The sequence below is a fragment of the Varroa destructor genome, unplaced genomic scaffold (assembly GCF_002443255.2).
Source record: "Varroa destructor unplaced genomic scaffold, Vdes_3.0 BEIS01000004.1, whole genome shotgun sequence".
Lineage (NCBI taxonomy): Eukaryota > Metazoa > Arthropoda > Arachnida > Mesostigmata > Varroidae > Varroa > Varroa destructor.
In genome coordinates, this window is record NW_019211457.1 from 46,443,728 (window position 1) to 46,467,965 (window position 24,238).

Sequence of the window (24,238 nt, forward strand, 5' to 3'; positions counted from 1 at the left end):
TATGTTTTTAATAGTTTATTTTTATATTTTAAGCAGAATTTTCAATACTATAATCCTTCTTAGCGTAAGATTAGACTAGAGGCTATCACAAACTCTGTATCCGTTCGGACGAAACACTCATCGGTTGTTTTCAACGCAGTTTGTATGTATAATAGCTTATTATAATTAGTTGCTAGTTGAGATTAATTAGGCGCCAATTGATTAGATAAGATTTTAATCACCTAGCTAAATATCTCAGTCTAGCAAAAAAAATCGTTTGCACCCGGTGCGCTATTGCATAGAATTGTCGGTGAGGGAACATCATTTACTATCGAAATTAACTGTAGTACCGAACTAAAATTTTAACAAAAGACAAGCCATCATGGAGGTATCGCTAACACTTGCCACGAATACGACAGCCCTATAGCACTGTGTGAAAAAGCTACCTAGGATAAATCAATCTCACATACTTTTTACAATTATGTGTGACAAGGATAGAGCAAACACGTTCAGGCAGGATACTATGTTGAGCCTTTAACAAAGAGACTATCCAGGCTGTTCACGGTGCTGCTATCGCTAAGTACATTTTTCAGCGGTAGCGTGTCTGCCGAATCGTCCTGAAAATTAAATAGATTTTTGAGTAGTTTCAATAGGAGGTGCGTGCTGGCATGATTTTATAAAGTTGCTCTGAAAGAAGCGGAATCTCCGTCGATTTCTTCTTTTTTTCACCACTCTAGAACATATTTAGGATGATATCTATCGAGAAAAATAGCCTTATGTGGGCTTACTTTTTATTCTAATAAGCCTTTAATCACAGCTCTATATAGAAAAAAAACCCAAACATTCCACATATGCTGTTACATAATATTAACCATAATAAATTAATAACTAAAAGCTTTTAACAATCATGTTCTTATCAGAACTATAGGAATAACGATACTATATATATACTTATATATATATAGATGTTTATATAATTTCCTTGTATATAATCCATTTATTTCAGCCACAGCAGGTGCTACTAATTCAGTCCCGACCTAGACGCCAGCCCGGCAAAGCAATCATTACATATTCGTCTTGCCTTTTTCCTATGTCGTATCATCAATGGTAATAATAATCAAGTTAGTAATGTTTCTTCAGTATCTTCTTCACCACTATCGTCATCACTGATTTTCTGTACGAGGCTGTCGTTACCTTGTTGTGTTGTCACACAGTTGTCTACGTACAGCGCGAATTTTCGAATTACCTCAACTTCCGTATGGTGCTAAACGTGCTTGATTATTACGATATGCAACATCAATAACAACAATATTTTCACCACTTACTTTTTCAACACTCGGGCTGTAATCATTTTGCAACTATTAAACATATATGTAAGGGCATTTCTGTTCACGGTAAACATGGGCAAATTAGTTGGGCATTTCACTGTCTAATGATATATTGCTGCTATCATATGGTGTACCGTAGTTGCCATTACTACCGACATGGTAATAGTAACATTAGGATATATATATATATATATATATAATCACTCTTGTGGCCATTTCCTCTAGTAACCTTCCTTCGGTGTCACTTTCGCGTACGACAGTCTTTTCCCATTGCCCGTTCTTTGACCTGCGTTTTTTGCTAAATTTTATATAAAAATAGCCCGCATACGATGATACATGCTTTATGCTCTGTGCCGCTAACCTTATTCTCGTGTTGTGTGGACTTCGACCATTTCTGTAGTCGTCACAGATTAATACTAAAAAACATTCACATAACATACGCACAGTGGCTTCAGTGAACTTCAGCCTAGGTCACTCGTTACGTTCCACCGTTCCTAATTTCCCCATCGATTCCACGATTACTCTTCTACAGGCCTCAATAAAGTTTAATTTTCATGCTTTTATAAACTGTGATCAACTCGCGTCTTGGACAGCTGCATCACTATGCATCAATGAATCCGCGTGTTACGAGGTTCGCGTATTTGCCACAACAAGAAGCAGTGTCTACGCTTTTTTATAAATTCTGCATCGTCTTCCTTACTTCATCCCGTTGGCCTCTTAATCGCCTATAACTGCTCACTCTCCGCCGCCTACCTATAACTTTTTGGAGAGGGTTGCAAGCTTGCCCAATTCAAAGCCTCTAGGTACATGTGTGCTTGCCGACGTGCTTGATCCACATAATGTACTTTATGAATGGCATATTATTTTTGACTCCGTTTTATTTAATTGCATAACAGTTCATTACGCTGTCAACTAGTAAAATTGTTGGTATCAGCTCGCCAAACTTTCTTACTACATAAAGCAAAAAGCGAGAAGTTGACGCAGTGCCGATTAGTTCGAGTGGACCATGCATTTCGTCAATCAATAGAGAATTTTCCTGATAGTTCCTCTATCTGTTGTCCTTTTTTAGTTCGCTTAAAAAAATACATATAATATGACAAGAGAGGTTGCAAGTCGCAGTCTTTTCAAACTTTTGAAACAAAAATATTCGTCCGTATTTTGAGTTGAGGTGGCGGCTAACACAGGACGGTATTTTCGTGATCCTTGACACACCTTCTTTTTCGCACTGTTGTATTTTTAGTAGCGTTCTTGATGGCTTAGAATATTTTTTTTTTTAGTCACAATCTACCCACGACTAGTTAGACTTTTCTATAATTTACCCTATGAAACGATTTCTGCTCGTGGGCCTTAGGCGCCTGTGCGACTCGGGTCCAGCATAGTAAGTAGGGCACGCAAAGACAAACAACAGGGATAGATGCTCGGTGCCCAGGGATATGCAAGCAGAATTGGTGAGCTCTTATCTATTCTGTTCATGGTTATCCTCGAGACAACTGATCAATGCAGGGTCGTTCAACCGACACTTCCAAGTTTGTCGAGACATACAATAGTTAAATAACTTCGGTAGTTCCACCCAGGGAGTATATATTTTCTTGAACGTAAACTTTTTCAATATCTTGCAATGAAGTTACCTGCTATCACGTATCTCATTAGTGCAGGGTAATATGGTTTGTGTTTTCGCTGGTTCTCGACAAAATGACTTCAATTAGGGGTTTGCAGTATGGGCTTATACGTGCTAACATCGTTTAGTTCTTGTATAGTGATTAATTTGTGTGCGTGTCAATAGTATGTATTCTTAATTGTAATGTGCTTCTGTAATCCGCATTATCTCCGGTCGTTGGAGTGCCTTCTCTGACAGAAGCGTACATATTTCCACACTTTTCCTACTAGTTTATTATGATTCAACAGCTCTGATACTCTACTAAGCCGCACGCAGCTGAGAGCCATTGATTCTTTACGACACTTTATAATTCGCTTCTGTTTGTCGCTATGGCGGCCGACGATTGAGCACCACCTTTAACACTTCTGTAAAGAGGGTGTTTGAGAGAGATTCTTTCAACTGATCATTTCTTTTTTTTTCCACCTGCACGGAGACTCACGCACTCATACATCTCAACCAGCTCTGTCTATTTCGCTTTATCACTCCTTGGAATCATGCGGCCTCAATCCCTCTGATGGTCCAGCTGCGCACCGATAAAAATGCTATCAACACCCTTTTTTTTTTTTAATAACTATTTCGCAATTTTGATACACGCACCATTCAGACCGATTTAACCTGTTCCTACTCCTGCGGTTTATCATGTAAAACCTTTCATATCGATCAGATCGATAAATTAACTATAACTTCGGACGCATAGCAGTTCATGCGTTACTATTATAGTAAATATTGCTTCATCAAATTAGAACCTTCAAAGGTAGTTTGCGACACCTCTCTGAAGGCGGACATAACTCGTCGGACGCCAAGGCGATAGCTTAACATATGGACTTAAGGTTAAAGCTTAGATTGATCACAAGTCCGAGCCTTTTCTGACTGAACGCCATATTGACTTTTCTCCTGAGCTCTTTCGATACCTATCGTTGTCTTTTTTTTTTTTGTTTTTTTTTCAGTAGAACAATTGTATAGCTGGTATTGAAAGTTGTGTGCACTACACATGTACATTCCCATGTCCCAGGCCAAACGTAGTCGTTTAGTATATATACTGTAATAATGACTATATTTATATTAGTATATACAGAAAACCACAGATGATCGAGCAGCTCTTCGACTTACGCCAGGGATGGTAGGCGTCGTAAACAAACGGCAAACTATAACCGTTAGTGTTACTGCAATATTTGGGCTCTTCGAAATTACTGTGTGGTAACATGTTAAGCCGAACAAATTTAGAAGACAACTGAAAAGTTCAGTAGTATGTTTGCTATGGGTGAAAGGTTAGAAAATTAAACACCATGTGAAAGCTCGAATTTTCATGCTTCTCCAAATGTACCTGTGTTTGTCTGTCTTAATTACCATCACATCAACACAATCGTGATGAAGTTGCGCCGCTCCGGGGGTTCTGTGCGGTAACCCAACTATAAAAGAGGCCCCATTTGACACAGATCAGCTATTTGACCCACAGCAAAATTCTACAACGAGATACCACAACTTTACTAATAAACTCTTGTTTCATCTTTAACGTAAGGATATGAGAGGAAATAAAAAATCAATACCTCATACGGAAATGTTTCTGTCTTAAGTTTTCTCAGGCCAAATTAGAGGCCAAGCGAGTAACAGACCTATTTTATTTCACTGGATCGAAGCTTATTTCTACAGCAGTTTAAAGATTGGCTAACGTGCGTTTGTCATCAAATAATTATATTAAATATTCTTCTAATGCTTACTAAATCTAATGCTATTAGATGAGTATTAGTATCTCAATAAGCGTTATGGCGTCTTATCGTGGACAAGCAAAAGAAGGACAAATATGTTATAACAGTGAACAGAAACTGGGACTATAGCCCCTTCTCCCACGGTGTTCAAATGTTTTTCCCTTCTACGCGACCCATAAATCTGTCAGCAGCTATGTTCTACATGCTTTTGACAACCACCGTCCGATCCGAATTTTCTTGGATTACGCTTAACGTTCAAAGTACTGTATATCCTATTCCGCTTTGTTTTCGTACTTCATTTATTTTTCGATGTAGTATACGTGGTTAGCGAGTGCCTGGGACGCCTGTGTTAGACTGTTGCTTCGCTCAAAATTGAAGTCACTTTCGTCGAGGCAGAGGTCCGTGTCGGAATCGTCATCACGAGTGTGTCGGCAATTGTCGTCCTGCACAAAGTACCATCACGTATATACGGTGAACACGTGGAAAGCGGAGATTTGGTTCAAAGTTGTTTGTTCAAAAAGACGTTGTAGAATAAAGCCCGCGCACCATGCCGCACAAGTGATTCCGGCATGTGGTGATTTATGATTAAAAATGATGCGTTTGTTTCGCCCAAATCAGCCAGAGCAGGAAAGGAGACACAGTAAAAGAGAGCGCAGAAAAAAGGAAATCAGTTATTTTGTTTAGTGTGCATGTGAATGACATGCCATAATTTATATACATATATTTTCATATATGTATATATACATGTATTTACATACATATATATATATATATATATTTGCTGTTTTTGTTTTCAACGTGGCAAATGCCAACTGTTGTTTTCCTGCACGTCTACAGTGCGCTATCAAAATGGCGAAAATTTCGACTTATGCTGACAAAAAATCCGTAGATCCAAATGGATCAATTAATATTATAGCACAAGTAGTATATTACTGTTATTCCTAATGCAACCGCTAATATGCAGAATGGAATTTAAAACTTCAGCATGCCCTGCATAAGATGCAGGGCATGGGTTTGCTTTCGCCATTTTGGTACTGTACTCAATAGGCGGTGATGCGGTGGGGCCACACCCAAGCTCAGTCAAGATAAGTGCCTTAAAAGCGGTGTTATCGATTGGTGATCATAATTTCAAAGTCTATTGTTCTGTATAGACTTTAGTTGACTTTATAAAATGGGCTATCGTAGCTTGGGACGGAGTTTTGAGAGTTAGTTATTAATAACTAAGTTTTGAAAGTATCTATAAAGTTGAAAAGTTCATGAATTTACTTCAAATACTAACCAAGCAAACTAAAATTAAACAGTCAAGAAAAACAATGTTCCAATTACTATAGGATAGATGGTAAATAAATAAAAGGTAAAATCACTGCGCCTAGATGATAACGCCAACTTCTATTATTCTATACTATCGTTTATGGTATATTTGTTATTAAGAAAATAGAAAAAAACGTTACTCACCGAAAAGATACACGGTTGAACAGAACGCCAGTTCTGATAATAGACCAAAAACAGGCACCACATAACATTAACTGACCAGCTAAGCAAAACGAAGAAAAATCATCTCAAGAAAATGCCAAAAAACGCGTCTACGTAAAAACATCAATTACGAAAAAAATACGCTCCATAAATATTAACCGCAAAAACCACGCCATGCGATATCCAGGATAGCGGTACATTGCTAACTGCATGCACATACATAAAGAACGCGGAACGGATGAACCACTCGTTTATTTACATCGCATATAGAACAACGTCACACCAGTCGCAACATTTGTTTGTCTATAAACACAGCATAATGAATAAATAAACATAATACATTTGTAAAGAAGAAAAAATTACTTACTCAATTAAGACAGATCGAGTTTTCTTGCCACAAATATAGGCACTGATACATTTCCCATTTCGCAATATTCAAAACAAGTACTGGCTAGCCGAACATTAGACTTGCATGACTGGTATGCGTCTTTCTTTGGTCTTTTAGTAGTTAAAGGACTACACCGGATAGTGTGGGACATCGTTGTATAAGCCAACGTAAGTAACGCCACCTTGTGCGAGACTCTTGGCAGAAATATCGACCAGTGACACTGTAGAATATGTCATAGACTAGCACAATAGAACAGAAAAACATCGAGTCAGATCGCAGAAGCTCAAACCGGTTAGGGGTAAAATAAATTTATGGTTGGTCTGTCGAGTTCAATGCAAATGGCGTTTCAAAAACACTCTACGTTTGTGTTTACCAGGCGGCCCTCACAGCAAATGACGGAAAGCTCAACAATTCGGTCAGTTTACGATCCGACATCGTATTCCATCTTTACGTCCCCCATTTTTTTTAATCAGATCAGCCCTTGCATACATCTAATCTATCACGAAATCAGCGGAAAGTACGCTTTCGCTGGTTTGCTTCATACGCATCATTGTTGTACCCCGAGCGCTATGTTTCCTTACTCATTCTGGTACGCACGTACACACTCAATTGCACGCCTGCATGCAGATGTTGTCCGGAACCGATAGAATGTTTTGAAATGCCATTCATAACCTCTAGCACTCATCTTCTCACCATTGTGTTCAGATCATGGGCATCAGTATCTTTTTGTTTTGGTCCGGTAATGCCGAACTACGTGTATGTTATAACCTGTCGTTTGTCCACGAAGTCCAGTTCGACGGTACTCGTGTGACGGAGAGTGTGTGTCACTTGGCACTCTCTGAAGTCAACAACTACCCTATTTACTAGCGTTCCCGAGACGGCAGCTAGAAACAACGTCATTGTGCGCTTGGAGTCATCACTCGTTCAAGTAGGTAAAATGTGGTCAACTCATGTCATCATCAGCGAAACATTGTCACGTTGACATCTAATAAATCATAGTCTTATTATCAATATGCCATGCAAAAAACAATTTTATACAATTGTTAATTACCGTCAAGATAACAGGCATCAGCAACCGCACGACAAGGAACACGGTTAATTGTCAGTCAGATGTGAAATATTATTAAGTATAAGTTTCATTGATCAATCTCGCGCTTATCGCCTGTCATACTGTCGACATTTACGACAGGTGACAACAACTGAAGAAAAGTTCGCACTTAGAGTCGTTAGTTGTGGACTTCTGGTGAAGAAGTAAACAAAGGGCAGAAATCCTTAGAAAAGGCTGAATGCAGGAAGAAAGTATCTTGATCATTGGCCTAATTAGATACCAAGTTACTTTAATGAATGAATTAACCAGACATGCTCATGCTACGACATATTTGCCGTCCAATAAAGAATGAGATACAAGCAAAAATAAAATTTTACTTGCAAATAAAAAAAATGTACGATAGAATGAATACACTTGACCACTTGTGTATGCATATAACTCGTAAAGAACGTAACTTATTGGCGGATAATACTCTTAAAATAACAGCTTTGTATTACAGATATATAAAAAATATGTCCGTATATCACAAACACAACAAATTACGCGTTGCAGTATAGCAGATATAAGATAATAACGATAGCATGGTATAAAAAATGGTAGAAAAAATATGCACTACAGAGCACTTGTAGGTATCTAAGGCTCTCAAATACCAATTCAAAAATATACATTTATCAAAAAACTCTTGTTCGTTTTGTGTACTACGTAAAATTAGATTCAAGTTCTGCTGAAAAGCCTGACAAGCATTTTTTTTGCGTCACGTTCGGCTAGATATTGGCTTTATGTATGTCGCCTCAATTTCCCTGAATAAAATAACCACACCAAAATAATGTTGTATTACTTTGCCGAGAAATAATTAATGAATCAGTACAATCTGCATGTCCGGTTTGGTAACTGAAAACCCCTAAAATGAAATGTCTATTTGACAAACCTGTGTGAGCTGCTCTGTAGAGGTTAAGAGATGGGCTACGGGCAGACAACATGACGGCAGAGTCTCAATGAGCGTTGGACGACTATGTGTCAGGAATGGCTTCATGAACCTATTATTATTGCACAGGCACAAATAAAAAACTAAGGTTAAGACTAAAATACTTCGGTAGAAGCCGGGAAAAAAGAATAAAAATAAACGGGAATAGTGATACCGTATTAACGCGTTAGATCGTGCCTGATGTATGTATATATATATATATATATATCTATCTATATATATATGTATCGGGCATGTACGGAGAATGGAAAAATAAAATCTAGAAAAATAGATGAAAGTAGTTTTTTAACCGTATCAATGTCAATGACCATTGTCCGTTATTAGCTCAGCCACTGACTTAAGGAGTCACTCTAACATATTTTGTAACAAAATTTCGTAAAAAGATGACGATTGTCTTACAAGTTGACTGAAATGTTACATATAGTTGAATCGCGACATATTTCATCTATGGAAAACATACTTGATCCGTACCTGACATCAAAGTTATACCATTTGCGTACAAGCCACGCCTTTTCGTACGGCGGACTCTTCAAAGGTTCGCCGCTGGTAGGGCTTCGAGGATCACCTGGCCGATTAGAGGCACCGCCCTGCTGAGCTTGTGCGGCGTGGGCGGCAGCTGCTGCTGCCGTTATATTAAGCAGCTCCTGATCGTGATCCTCAGAGCCCACTGGAATGTTTAACCAACGCAGCAACGTTGAAGTTGAACCGCCGCATACGACGACAGAAACGATCACAATAAACGATGTCGTTGTCAGCATGACGTGACGCTGAAGACCCAGCGTATTTCGGATCGCGAGAGCAAAAGCCATCGCTCCTCGAAGACCTGAATACGGAAACGACGTAGTTCAACTGAATAAAGCATCAAACATCATGTGTCAAGGCATTATGCTCTAGAATAGCATGCAACGCATGGGTTTCGTACAAACGATGTTTTTAGTAGTCGCTTTCCATTTTAATAAACATAATAATAACAACACTGACCCGAAAAGAAGAGCACGTGCTGAAACGCCATCGGAATCTTGTTGGTCCGGCCAAGATTTAGAAGGAACGTCAACGGATAGACGAATAGGGCTCGGCCAGCCGCAATCGAAATGAAGGCAGCGACAATGAAGAACAAATCCCAATGATGCTTTTTATAAGTAAACATACTGACGCCGATGTATGAGAAAATAAAGTTTTCCGCTACAAAGTTCATTAGCTCGAACAGCTGTTTCGTTCGTTGTCGACTTTCTGGCGACAAATTATTGTATGTATAGTGAGCTTGACAGATCCCGCAGAAGAGGACGGCTACGATACCTGTCAGGTCAAGCGCTTCCGCTACCAGAAATGACGAATACGACATCAGCAGGAAGAGGCAACTTTCTAGTAATGGGAAGTCGCACAGCTTTGTGAATTTCGTGATGAGGGCAGTCACGCAGCCCGTACAGCTTCCGATGAGAAACGAAAAGGCGAAAATGTAGAAAAATGAGCCGAACGCTCTAATAGCTGCAGCTAGCTCGAATTCACCTGTAGCCTTGCTACTCACAGCTTCGTAGTTAGTGATTGCGCTGCAAACACCGCATAACGACAACAACAAAGGCAAAACAACAGTCAACTAGGCTGAAAGTGGGCCTAGTTTGAATGTTATATACACCACATACTACCTATGGTAGCACCATATCATTTGCTTCACTTACACGACCAGCCCAATGGCCACAGCATCATTGAGTATACTTTCGCCGAATACCAGGGCGTAAAGGTTGACATCAACGTGTAGATCGTGGAAAATTGCAAGAACAGTAACTGGGTCAGTGGCCGAGATGATCGCCCCAAAGTAGAGGCAATGGTTGAATGTGAATTCCAGATGAGAGAGCATCAACGTGAACACGTATAGTACGCATCTATAAAAGCATCAAAGGAACCCAGTTGATCGCATAAAAAATGAACGTAATTCCGATTTCCCGTTATATCACCACAGTTTAAAGTAACACTTTGCCTTTACGATAACCTAACAAATATTCACAGAACACTCGTTAGTCATTCTAATTTATCTAAATATTAATTCATGCTTAATAATAGTAGTTAGGCTTATTGTATCAATATCGAAACACTCGTTTGCTTTGGCCAATTTTCTCTACTATTGAGGGCCACAGCCAGCATGTTAAGACCTTCTGCGTGAAATATATGCTGATCATTTTCCTGCTTCTACATTCTAACTTGAAGTGACCTCGAAAGGCAGAACGGGGTACGTAAACAACGTAGTCGCTCATCGGCTCATTTGTCTAATCACCTTAATATATAATAATAAATCTCCTTAATATGTAGCGAAGTTGGAAGCACCGCACGATTGCATAACATCGACAGGGAGTTTTTTTTTCCCCGTCTTCGATAAAATCGTTATTTCGCGCACGTATCTAGGGAGACTTACGTATCTGGTCTTATTATGATGACTGTAACTAAGATAACGGCGTCGAATAAACTTACCCGACCACGAAACAGGATATCGTTGTACCAAAAAATGCGTAAGTCATTATTGTTCCAAGGTTTCGAAAGAAAAATTTCTGAAATAAGCAAAAAAAGACAAAATTTGACAGCGCCATTATCGGTTTGGCAGGTTTCGTTGGCAATCTGTGACCTATTCATATAATCTGTATTATAGGCAGACTGCACCCGCTCGATCAGATCAAGCATGTTATTTGAATATGGTAAGCTGATACCATATCAGCAACTTCAATAAAAACACTCTTTGGGCAGCCTTGAATGGAAGATTACTCACTCGTTTTAGGCTGTATCCAGCATTGAATATAATGGGCGGTAGGATAATGTTGAAAAAGATTTCCGGATCGAACGTTGCTTTCTGGTCTAATTTTTTCGTCATTACGTCGGTAAGCTCTCCTCGGAAAGTATATGCGTAATAGGCGTACGAGCGATTCTCCTATTCCAGACAAAACAGAATTGTCTACCAAATGAGTACAAGTAAGCAAGCATACACTATATATTGTACATATTTAACAAAATGCTTAGGCGGAAAATGGAGATCCGCATTTAATAGCAGAAAAAAAAGCAAATAAAATGATCTTATTGAAGAGTTTGGTTTCTACTTAGTGGCGCATGTACAGTAAGTGTATAGGGGCTTTACTACTTGGTTTCTAAACAAATTATCTTGATGATATATATCAGTTGTCCTAGCCCATAGAAATTACTTCAAGCCAGCCTCTGTTTACATCTATTACAAAATACTTTTGACCTGTCCCTCAGTCTTTGATGAGTACTTGAGAGTTTCTAGCTTCGTTTAAGCCATTTTTTGCATGCCAAAGGCGTAACATTGGTTAAAGTTTGCCTTTCAAATGTAAGTGTTCATATATAAAGAGGCAGCACCTTCATTCTACGATTTGGGAATTGCTTATAGATGGTACAATACCGTTCTTTCAAAGCTAGATCGAACCGATAACCTGTTTTTCAGTGGGGCAACACAGCAATTCAAACACAGAAACAAGCCTAAAGTTGTAACAAATCCCTTGTGAACGGTACTAGGCCGACACTTTGTACACTAGGCATAAAGGCGAAGTTTGTTCGCGTCTGCAGAAGACTGTGAAGATCAAAATTATTATACGCTCTTCATATACCGAATTTTATTTGTTTTATTCTTTTTAAGATCGTACGAATCATTGTTAAGGCGTATCAGTGAATGCTGATACATATTTAGCTTGCACTGTACAATATATCAATATTTATTACAATCGGCTTTTTTTTTCATTGGTGCATCCGACTAACCTTGCTAGCGTCGGGCGGTCTTTGGACCTCTAGCTGAATAAAAACATTGTCCGGAGGGGAGCTCGGCATTGACTGATTACTATCGTTCCCGACAGGCATCACTAACAGGTGACTAGTTTCCTTTTCATCACTGGCATAGCGGATAATGGCTCCTACCATTAAACCTGGAATGAACACACAATTAGGTCGACTTCTAACTTTAAGACCGAACATAACGTCCTTATCAGCGGACAAACAAAGTGCGAAAAACTTAGCACCCGTTCATTACATCATAATAATGTCAAAAATAAAGGTTTCACTGTGCAACGACTAGCTGAACTAGTTCCAGCCTCTTAAAACATTATTCTACGATACCAGTTCACCAGTCGCACGTAACGCTTAAATCCTTAGCTCTTATCTCAAGCTTTAATAGAAGTTTAGTACACGCTCGAAACGATTATTGATTATACTATAGATTTGGCAATCATTCTGTGCTAAAGTCAGCATATCTAAATAATAAACTAACTGATCACAAAAGAAAAAGGATAAATATATAAGTTGCTTTATGGTGTAACTTTGTATAATCTGTAATATTTTTAGGCCGCTATGATTGTGGAATAGTTAATCGTGCTGTTACCGCGACCGCAAAGTCGTTCTCGGCCGAACTCCATCCTGCATGTGTCTCGTATGTCCCGCTTAAATAGGCAACTGACTCAATGACACGTACATCCTGCTGTCCTTTTATAACAGATCAGAGGATTCATCCTGGTCTAGAATAAACTATTGTACACAATGGCTACGACGTGTATTTGCGCAACGCGATTGGCCAAGTGTGACTTTTTTTTTTTAGAGCTCTCCAATAACATTGTTTCGTAAGCGTTTCTAACGTTACCTGGCGCGTTTGGCGCAATGCCGCTCTACACTTTCAGTAAATCTAGAGGGTTACACTCACACGACACACCCATTATCATTAAAAAATGCCAGCAACCTTTAGCGAACCCTTATTAATATTATGTATTATTTGAGATTAGCGTCTTGTGAACAGTTGACGGTATCGGGCGACAGCTTTTGAAATTAAAAATTCTATCACATGCAACGATAAGCGTAGGCCATTGAAGCACACCTACGCTCTTGCAGGGAAACAACGATCGTGAACATAATAAGTTTCGCCAGAAACAGTTCCAACACACGGATAGCCTGAGGGAAATTATCATCAATGCATTAGGTGGCTGATTGATAAAAATTATTAAAAAACACACCAAACGCGAAGCTCGTTAATTAAAAAAACAAACTTTACAGTATCAAGTTGATTGAAAGCTAATAACTAATTGGCTGAAGGACGACTACAAACTTGTCAAATAAATGCTACCTTTTATCATGTTCTCTATGAACAAAAGAGTTGGCTAATGTGCATCATCATCTCAGTATATATATATATATACACGTTACAATAAGGCGAATTATCTCGCAGAATGGTAAGAAGGTCCTGGGAGGTACATGCAGGTCCGACGAAACGCTAGAAAGCAAAAGCTCTCTTAAAAATAACATGTGCGATTAACAAGCAAACTGATGCGCTTGTATTAACATTATTCACAGCTAACAATATCTATTTTTCGAGTTCTTCCCGTCTTTTGTCGATAGACCCATATTAGAGATACGAAAGTGTTTACTTCCGTTACATTTACGGACCGAACAGACAGTTTCACTGCCTCAGACGCTGGTTCACTTGGAGATCAATAATGCATGTGCAAACAGCTGCTTGTAGAGTAGAGAGAACACCTTGAACTTTTTTTACGAGGACACGATTCGATCACCTCAGCTTTCTGTGCATATACAAAAAATGCAACCAGTGCGTTATGTGAAAATTTTCTTTTAGAAAAGTAAAGTATCGAACTACGAAAATAGTTTCTATGATCTTTCTCTACGAATGTAGGGTAAATAAAAAGCGTTTTGCGTTCAATAATAAACCAGCAACAAAACAGATAAAAGTAGCTTTCATTGGTAACGGATTCATTACCCTCTTTGATGTAATTCCAACAAATGCGACGAACACATTTATCTTCTACGTTCCGTACTGGCCCCCGTCATTTACCGAATAATCTAATCTCATTTTCCATCTCGTTCTCCACGCTGACAAGAATACCCGACGTTCACTCATCTGTTTACGTAGTCACCGTTATGAAAGGTATCCGTTGTCGTTGGTTTGAATCAGTCAAACGCAAAGGCTTACGACAGCTACCATGGCACACCTTATACAGCTACGATAAGTGAACTATTCATTGTTCTACTTACAACTTACAACTACAATGCATATATTAAGGCAATTACTCTATAAAAAATACATCTCTATGAAAAAATATCTATTTTATCTGCTTATTTTTTATAGGCGGTCGAGATGTATTGTTGTCTGTTTGTTTTAATGTAGCTTTTACCAGCTTTTTGTAACTCTTCAAGATGCGTATCGCAGGCAACATGTGCTTATCGGCAGATGTACGTTAATTGATTCTGACCAGCTCATTATTGCGTTTAACCGACCTTAATGCGTTTAAAGTTCAGCAGGTGAACTTCAATGGAGTACCGATAAAATCCGCGAAAGCCCTTTGACTGGGAAAGCTGGCCACTGGGCGGACTAAGACCAGCAGTGCCCCATAAACCATGTAAAAGCTATATGTAGGTTCTACAAACGAATTCGTTTGTCGCGGTTTTTAAAAAAATTGGCTACATACCCAAAAAGATTGAGGGCACCATTACCGGGTGATAAAAAAAAATAGCACTAACATAAAAATTCCACAAATGAGGATAATTCCCTTAAAGGCTATTGCCAAATAGAGCAACAAACAGTAGAGACTTAAATTAAAACACCCCCAATAATCGCTGTTCGTTTTACAGGCATATAATAACTTACAGGTCAAATTCATATTGAAGACTCAGTGGCTAGATTCCGAGATTCATCCTATTGGACGTTGTCTATCCTAACGAAACATTAAACCAACAGGATCGCAGCATTAAGAAAGAAATCACACCAGGCGTCAAGGCAAGTCAGTCGCCTATATGCCATGCAAAATCGAATAGAGCTTAAAAACTATTAGTTTCATAAAGACTTCAATGGGCGAAAGTGTAACTAACTTCTTTTCTGCAACGGCTCTTATGTACGTTTATTTAATTTTGAAATCATTAACGGCTAAACGCGCGAAAATGTGTCTAAATAACGTACATGTACGCCTTAACAGATTTGCCGTTACATGCGTTTTGTCGGATTGGCAGCGGCAGCTGACGTTTCGTCCTGACCTGGTTCTTCCTGGGTAACCAAATAAAACCTAGGGATAAGCAATCTTCTCTAAACAGGTGTCTGCACATGTTCATTTCACTTAATCGGTTTTAATGCGGCTCGGACCTTCAATGTTAATATTTTTATCAGACGTTCGAAGCAAATAACCTGTAAATGTTGTACTAAATCTATAGGAGACATGTGCCGTAATAGGTACAGAATGTTAGCCGCAGAATCAGCTATAGCTTTCAACGGATGCCGGAATAGACCACAATTTTCATTGCGATGGAGTCGCAAGAGACGCCAGCAAAGAAAAACATTAGTTTCCAGTACGTAGAAAGACGATGGCCTGAACAGGACTAGAAGTTCGTCATACCAGTACTCATAGCAATATAAGACCCAGAAAAAATACCTGAGCTTAGAGACTACGTGGGTAAAGATACGAAATTTTATTACAGTAAACTACTGCCTTCGCTTGTGTGAAGCCGTTCTCAAAGCGCCTCCTCGGCGCAATACGGTCTATTGCGATTTCGGTGTATCATAGCGCATTGACGAATTATTGTAAACACTTATGATGCACGAGACCGTCCATTACCACCATTTCTTGACAGAGACTTTGAAAAAAATGTATTCCACGCCCAGTAACACCAAACACGTTTAGAATCTTCGTAGTTCCGCCATCCGCTGTTGTAGGACCGTCGAAACAACGAGCAGCCTGAGCAATATAAGGAGCTTCTAAATGTCGAACACATCATTTTGGCATTAAATGCTTTGTTATTTGAATCTGATCTGTCTTAAACTTGTAGACATCATTCTAAGAATAGCTTACCTATTACAAATTGTACTTGCCTTCACTATGTTCATTTCGTTGTAGACAGCACAAAAGGGTAAAAGGCATTAAGTACCTGTATGGACCAACGAACTGTTCAGGATACTTTCAGCGCTGCAAGCTACGAACGAGTCCTTTACGTCGCAGGAGATGTATTTAATTAAAAAAAAAAATGTATTTCACTCACGGCATGCAACTGTTTTTTGTGTGTCTAACAAGCACATGGCTGATTAGCACGAACTAAATCGATCCTAATTGGTTTAGATCCTCTGCCGTGTTTTGTTCGTTACTTTGTGCTGCCCATTTGAGCTATTATGGTTGTGAGGCAATAGCTCAGATGTATCTATCGCGATCTTTATCGTACGAGAACGTTGCGATGGCACTAGGTTAATTCGATAAATAGTCTGATAAAGATTGCAAGTCGCGGTAGTGGCACCTGCGCGCACGCGTTTATTGGTGTAAAGTCTGGTAATTCTCTATGGAAGAATTTTAGTTAAACGTTCATGAAATTACGTCACAGGCCTTCCTGGAGGATGCTAAGCTGCCAGGAGTAACGGGGCATCGACGCGTGCTTGTCAATCATTAAACTAGTTCAAATTTGTTTCAGCCTCATGAAAAGAAACAGATATATTTATTTACATAGACTTTCGTGTTACGAACCACCAGAATACTACCGAGTATTACAATAGTAACTATATTAAATGACTATTATGAATAAGCAGATTATTAAGCATACAAGACAAATACCGTACAATGAAATCGATTACGAAGACAAGCGTACATATTACCGTAGTTCTAGTAATGAATTTGCAATGATAGAGCGGTTTATTGATTCTTCCGAGAACTCAATAGCAAAACAATGTATATATGCATCGATTCATTACCTTTGACATTCGTGCCAAGCTCAATGAAGATTCGTGTCAAAATCCGGAAAGGCTCATAGGGGGCCATAAGAAATAAAACAGTATAGTGGTAAAACGCCGACAAGCTGTAGGTTATCATCTCGCGCGCACCTCTGTAGTCAAGGCCTCTCAGCCAACTAAAACACTCTCAATTATTATGGCGATGAGTTGATCGTCTAGTATCATACGCCTTCGCTAAATGACGCAGAACATCTCAAGCAGTGTGTCTTTCCATTCTAGCGTCAATTACTTGAAAATATATAAAAGTATAATTATCCGCGCACTTAGTTCCAAAGATAACCCGATGCAGCAGGTAGCCGCAATGCCCGATGTAGCTAGAAGAATGCGAATTTGAGCTAACGAAAGTTCTGACACTTTTGTAAGGCCCATAGCGATTCCAATAACAGTAGATTGTGTTTTTTTTTTTCGGCTTACAATGTAATGCTACGACACTAGCATTTAGCGGCTACAGAACAAATAGCTAAACAGCAAACCCACCATGAGCAACAGGGGACATCAGGAATAACAATATGTCAGAGCCAGCTGCCGGCTAACATTTGCCCTTCCAGATACCACCGTATTACCGTTGCCATTGCTACCATCGTTGACACTATTCGCGCATTATAATATTTGGATGACTTCGTAACACTAAGCTCTACAGTGACGTGTCGGCCATGTCACCGACCCACTGAGAGCAACATTGCGACCGCATAAGTTAACAACAAAGACCGTAGCAGCCCTGCTGGATCGTATAACATCGCTAAATAAACGTCCTCTTTAATATAAGTCTGTTGCAAATACAATAACTTATCCGCATCCTCCTAGAGCTATGGCAAACTGTGCTAATTGAAAGCGAACTCCAAACTTCGACCAGTAAATGCACACGGGCATAGCCAGATAGACCCGATAAACGTTTAATTATTCGCAAGAACGGATTTATTACTTGTATATTCAACGGCGTAGCGTCTACAAGTCGGAAGTCTGCCCTAATCAAAGGCTTTTCACGATGACAATTCTATCTGTTATTTATACCTTTGTTCACCTACCCTTGATCATTCGCTCGCTTTGAATTACGACAATTACGTAAGATCAGAGAAAAGCTCGATCGATTCGCACGTGCTAAATATGAGCTGACGCTGACCATCCGACAGCGATAACGAAACCGTCAAACAGAAACATGCAAAATGAAATGTTCTATATGCTTTCGTCACTGTTACTTTAAAAACTTGAACGTATACTAGCTGCTGGAATATTGACTCGTATCTCATATAATCAATGCCTTAATACATGTATGATTACATATAACGGCCCGGCGTATGGAAGATGGACAAGGTTCCCGAATTGATCTACTAAATCATCGATGGCGTGTCACTGAACAGAAATTCAACGACTAGAGCATAGTTGAAATTAACCAGACGATGACCTTGTTCCGTCACAAAAAACAGTAAGGTTCTCGGGAGGCTCCCCCAATATAGACACCACTAGGTAAGAGCGAACCAAACAATACTTTTTTCTAGAGTTGGATGCTGTGAAATATCTCTGTGTGAAGATATCTTTTTGGTAACTAACACGGCTACGGAGCCTAGTTTTAACTGTAACAGCTCTGCAGCTCCTGTTTAAGCAGACGTAGCTCGCATCAACTTGTTGTAAATAATTACTTTAAACGGGTGTTTCCTAACATCGGGAAAATAGCAACACATTAGACTGCGGTTGGCAACTGTCGAGAACGAATTAAAAACTATTCGAAATTTTGTAGCGGCAACCCCCTTTTTTCTTTCACCAATTGTAATTAACGCACAGACAGAATTCGTTTTCTTGCTCAGAAATGTCAACTCGTGAATGATCCTATGAAAAGGTCTACGTAGCTTTTCGAGGCCTATCTGTATCGGATACCTTCGCCGAGATCACCTATCTTATCTGCTCGGCCTAGAAAAGCTTATTGGACGTGACAAATGAAAATTGGCTGTTGACAGCTACGCGTGTTCGCATTAGTCTTTCATTTTCTGGTTGGGTAGGCGACGGCGCACCCCTGGGAATCGATCGATTTACCCATACTTACAGTAATAGGCAGTCCTCGATAGTCAAATGCATACGACCTAGATAGCAGTTGTATATCTCAGCTATAGCTGTATCCATATCTGTCGACCGTTAGATATACTCGACCTGGAATAGGCTCCAACGTCTATTTGTCTGTTGATTTATTACCTAACCTTTTTGCTCTCTGGTTATCTGTATCTTACTATGTCTTAATATACCGCAATGATAGCGGACTGAACATTACACTCACATCTTTTTCTGAACTAATTTAGAGCAGTCGAGAAGTTAAAGAAGAATCACACACTGTTAACAATTGTATGGTATATTTTTGAAGCAGAAGCAACCTAAATCTATTCCACGAAGCCGTTGAAAGACTGGCTCAATCATCTGAACCCAAACTGTCTTTCGAGATTATACCTTATCTTCTAGTTCATATTCCCACGTACGACATGGTTCGTACGACCAACGTGTAAGAAACACAAGGAATAAATAGGCATAATCCCCAATATACAGATAGGTTCCGTATAGGAAGGAAATGAAGCGGCTACAAGGATCAAATAACCTGATGGTCAACATAAGCCTCAATAGTTTTTGCTCGTATTATTGTATAATGCAGGTACCATGTAATATGCCTTCCTATGGCGGATCCACGGTAAATGGCAACACCCGTCCTAATCAATTTACCGGCTCAGCCGATTAGTCCTTGGCTCGCCTTGGCTGTTCAGGTAAACAGTTTGCGCTAATAGGCGCAGTATTCACCTTTGTCGACGAAAGTGCGCAATTAACCGGTAACTGAGTGTACAGAAAGAAGCAATAGATGATGGCTAAATAGAAAAAAATCTGTGAATAAGGATTTTCTGCACAGGACTAATGCTTCTTAGCATAAATTAGGGATTAGAAAACCGCCGAAAGATAATTCAGCTAGAAATCATTATTAACAGAATTAATTTTCGTGTGATAAACATTTACTTGAACGCCCACTTGAGTACATCCGAGCTCGGTCACTGTGCCGCATTGAAGTATTGAAGGTTGTCTCTGTCAAGAGGTATTGAGGCAGTTCAAAAATCATTTCGTTTCCTTACTTATACGTAGCGGAAGGCTTACATTAGCTGGGTCTATCAACAAGCGTCCTTTAATAAAAATGTTTGTTCAGCTTCTCTGTTAATTTCAACTGTCTGAAACATAGCGGTGCTCGCTACTAAGCGGTGTAGTAAAATGCCTACATCTGACAAAACTTCGTCTTGGCTTTGCTCAATATCTTTTATATTGAGACACAATATTTTACCGTTTTTGGCAGTAGAAAATAATAATAGAGTGGTTGACTTTTTCAAATGTAAGTAAGGTAGCTAGAGCTAAGTTTATCTAAAAAAAAATAGAATGCTATTGCTGCTTAGGCTCAGCCCACAACAAGTTCGAACTTGAAGCTTGAAAATCTGGTTGTCGTTCTCAAACAATAGGTTGTGGTAATCTATACGCAGCTTAGTAGTGAAACAAACATAAATATGCTCATTTGCAAGTTAATAGTGTTGGCCCACATTCAACTTAATCGTTTAATAACTATTTCAGGCTTCTTTTGTCGAAACAGATTCGGCCTTCGTCAGCTGCAGGTTTTCAAAACGACCAGATATCCCAAATAGGTATATCATGAAGCACGAATGATACGCACAAAAACAGTGTTACTACTGAAGAGAATCCCTCCCTGAAATTTTGCTGGAAACGTGGGAAACACCATAGTATATGTATCTCGCTGCAATATGAGTCAGTGAAATATCTTTTCCTGTTTACCGACAACGCCACCAATTTTTAAGGGTTTGCGCGGGACGTCCTTACCATATCTTGCCCCGTACAGATATTAGAAAACGCATCTAGCATTTTTCCTTAAAACGTTACCCTTGGCAAAAGTTGTTTTATTATAACGGTGCTTGCCATCTCATAACATTAAGAGATTTAATTATCTGTTTTTTTTTTCTACTAATTCATAATACATATTGAAGGATCGATATTTCGTCAACCACTTACGCATCAAATCATTCGCTGACACTTAAATCATCAGCAAAGCTTGATTTTACACAAACGGAGTAACGCGTATTTTCCTAATTTGTATGTATCTAGTAGATTTTTTTAGCAGACGGAGAGAACACACAAAGAGCTTGTAATCGAAGGCTTCTCTTATAGAAAATACTGTAAAAAGCTTACCGTTCATTTAATTTACCCAATTTACACATTTCATGAAGCAGGCTACTTACTTTCACCATAGACTGATAGAATCTCAGCAAAACAGAGAAAGTGTATGTAATATTTCAACGTTCATTGAAACGCGGAAAAGCCAAATAGGGTTGAATCAATCGGACACATCAAGAATAACTATAATAGAGAGGTTAAAAGTAAATTGAAAATCAATCATAACTATTTCTATTAACACTATAATTGAATAATTATCCTTCTAAAGTGAATCAACGGAATGTCAGACCTCATTATAGTATTCAGCAGAAGTTGCACATATCAATATACAAACTAGCTTCAAAACGGTCGTCACTGACTATCTGACCAAATCAGAAACGCAGCAAGTTAAGTCTGATCGACGATTTTTTTCAGTCACAATTTTGACCTCAGCTCTAATAGGACGGAACTTCACTACGACTTATATAAAGTCGTAGCTTGCTTTATATTGCGCATCGAGAACACCTATCGTTATCGGCATATATTAGGTCTGTACAGTTCTACTGCCTTCTTTTACCGAGCAAAACACTGGTTAAAGGGGCTTAAATCAACTTCTTGAAACCATTACAATACAATTAGCATACTCCTACAGTGAACGCTTGTTTTGATAAATAGAAAAAAAGCGGGTTAGTTGTCAGCAGTCGAAAATTGTCATTGCACACTTGTGGCTTCTTGATTTGGTCATTTCTTACCGAATATAACGGCCAGTCCAGTTTCGTGCAGGAATCGTGCCCTCCGCCGTTTGAACGCCCAGATCAAACACACGGTCAAAATGAGTAGGACCGTATAGACGAGTATGTTAATCGAGTCAATTCGGTGTATGGTCCGCGCTTTCTCATCCATGCGAATGTCGGTTGGCGCATTGGCAGCGCACGGGCTGGCTTGGAGCAATAGTGCTCCAGCCGCCCCAGCCACCAGCGCGTACATTTCGTACACTGAAGCACAATGTCCACCGTAGTTACCCTGCACACCTCACAAACACACGCGTCCAGATTAGCGTAGAGACAGAAACAGAGGATACACGCGCTGGCAACACTAAATGGCACGACAGGAGCACGCGAGTGCTCGCACCCCACTGATCAACTGATCCCGTCTGATTACCGACCCGGGCACCGCAGGTGGGCGCGACAGGTGACGCAAAACCGAATCAAGGGTAAAACGCCACAGACAGACAGATACACGATCCAGTTAGACGGGTGCACTATTTTCTAAAGTACGCGCTCTTTGCAACAAAGAATGCACGGCTGAAGATCACATAGTCGAACAACATTCTAAAGTCTTACGATTATTTCCTTTCACGCGCTTTCTAGAGAACACAACCCGCAAGATTAATTTCACGCTCCCGCCGCGTCGAGTTTAACGACAATAGTTATTGCTACGACGGCTGGGCTTAGAGTTGTGCTGGAGTTTTGCCTCTTTAATTGTCTCCGCAGCAGGGCTGCCTGGTAACACTAGTTGCGGCTGTAACACACACGTTGATCGCCGTTCCATTGCGGTTCTACTGCCTAACGTTAACGCTAGTATTGGCACAGCTTCTGCTACGGCGGGTTCCTGTTATTCGCACACGATTCTGTGTTGCGGCAGTGCTAGACGCTACCGCGGCTGCTCATGGCGGTCGCCGGACAAGAGCGAGCGCCTGGTCGACCGCGCCTCTGCCTGTCAACAAGACGATGTTTGCTGGCGATTCTAGCTGCTCATCGCAAACAGTTCGGTTTGTCTGTCCTATTGTCGTCTAGTAATCATAAAATAGCAACAGCACGCAGCAGTGGCCACGCCGTGGCTGACGGTAATCGTCGAACTCACTTTAGATGTCGACGTGCCTTTTGCTAACTCACTCTCTCATCCCTACGCACAGATAGACCCAGCGATACTACACGAACGACTCATCTCCAGACGGAAGGCCGACGCATCTTTTCGTATAGTTCTGCTACGGGGAGTAAAGCAGCTGACATTTGGTGAGAAAGCGGGAGAGAGCCATACGGTCAAGGTATTAGTAGCTTCGTCGGCTTGTGATGATCGGTCGGCCTGGGGTAGGCTTGAAGGAGAAGGTTTGCTAAATGAGGATTACATCATGCACTAACAGAGCTATAAAATTGGCATGCAATGCAATGCAACTATCAATATAAGATTTAATGATATGGCAATTATTTTGTCAATACAGAGTAAGCTAAATCAACCGAGACTGGATAAACATGCATAGATAAATATAAGACAGAGATTATTAAATAAAGCTTAGGTAGTGCTAGATGAAAGATACTCGAAATTCCTGCTTTTAAGCAGAACTTGTATTGAGCTATATGTGATAAATGGACATTTTTTTAAACGCCTCCTGCATCAATATCGTTAGTCTCCTTTGCAAAGCGTCTAAATAATGTGTTCGTTTGCAGAACAAATTTTCTGTTTACACAACAAAAAATATCGAATCCGTCTTATTCTTGAAAAATGACATAAGTAAAAGATATATTTATAAGTGGCAAGCGGATCTTGTATACGAAGAATGAAGCGGGTACGAAATTTACTGGGGAATATATCATAACAATTTAAAATCTACAAATTTAATTAGGAACAGCTATGCCAGCTTTATTGCTATTTTTTTCTGATATCAGTGTAAAAACAGTGGTTCAGTGTATTATTACAATCAATGGCCTTTCAATTAATCTCATAACATCTATGGATAAAATTCTAT

The 24,238-nt window shown here is 39.6% G+C and overlaps 1 protein-coding gene and 1 long non-coding RNA gene across 9 annotated transcripts; one reads left to right on the top strand and one right to left on the bottom strand.

The window, feature by feature from the left end:
• Window positions 1-23,428, bottom strand: Nhe3 (Na[+]/H[+] hydrogen exchanger 3). Of its 8 annotated transcripts, none has more exons than XM_022802050.2 (11): window positions 22,245-23,421; window positions 12,318-12,481; window positions 11,320-11,478; window positions 11,028-11,104; window positions 10,241-10,444; window positions 9,546-10,111; window positions 9,036-9,387; window positions 8,508-8,616; window positions 6,126-6,158; window positions 4,965-5,113; window positions 1-596 (listed from the first exon to the last, which is right to left on the bottom strand). In XM_022802050.2, exons 1-10 carry the CDS (start codon window positions 22,477-22,479, stop codon window positions 4,970-4,972), a joined length of 2,043 nt encoding a protein of 680 aa, XP_022657785.1. In that variant the 5' UTR covers window positions 22,480-23,421; the 3' UTR covers window positions 1-596; window positions 4,965-4,969. The 8 variants fall into 8 exon arrangements, 7 of the variants coding, with proteins under 7 accessions (XP_022657785.1, XP_022657787.1, XP_022657784.1 ...); XR_015327332.1 differs by lacking the exon at window positions 1-596 and adding an exon at window positions 6,511-6,770 and having other exon boundaries at window positions 4,946-5,113; XM_022802049.2 differs by lacking the exon at window positions 1-596 and having other exon boundaries at window positions 926-5,113; window positions 22,245-23,420.
• Window positions 18,531-23,536, top strand: LOC111248930 (uncharacterized). The gene is made up of 3 exons (XR_015327348.1): window positions 18,531-18,739; window positions 19,949-20,057; window positions 23,408-23,536. It is a non-coding gene; the product is annotated as an uncharacterized LOC111248930 (long non-coding RNA).
• The last annotated feature ends 702 nt before the right edge of the window (window positions 23,537-24,238 follow it).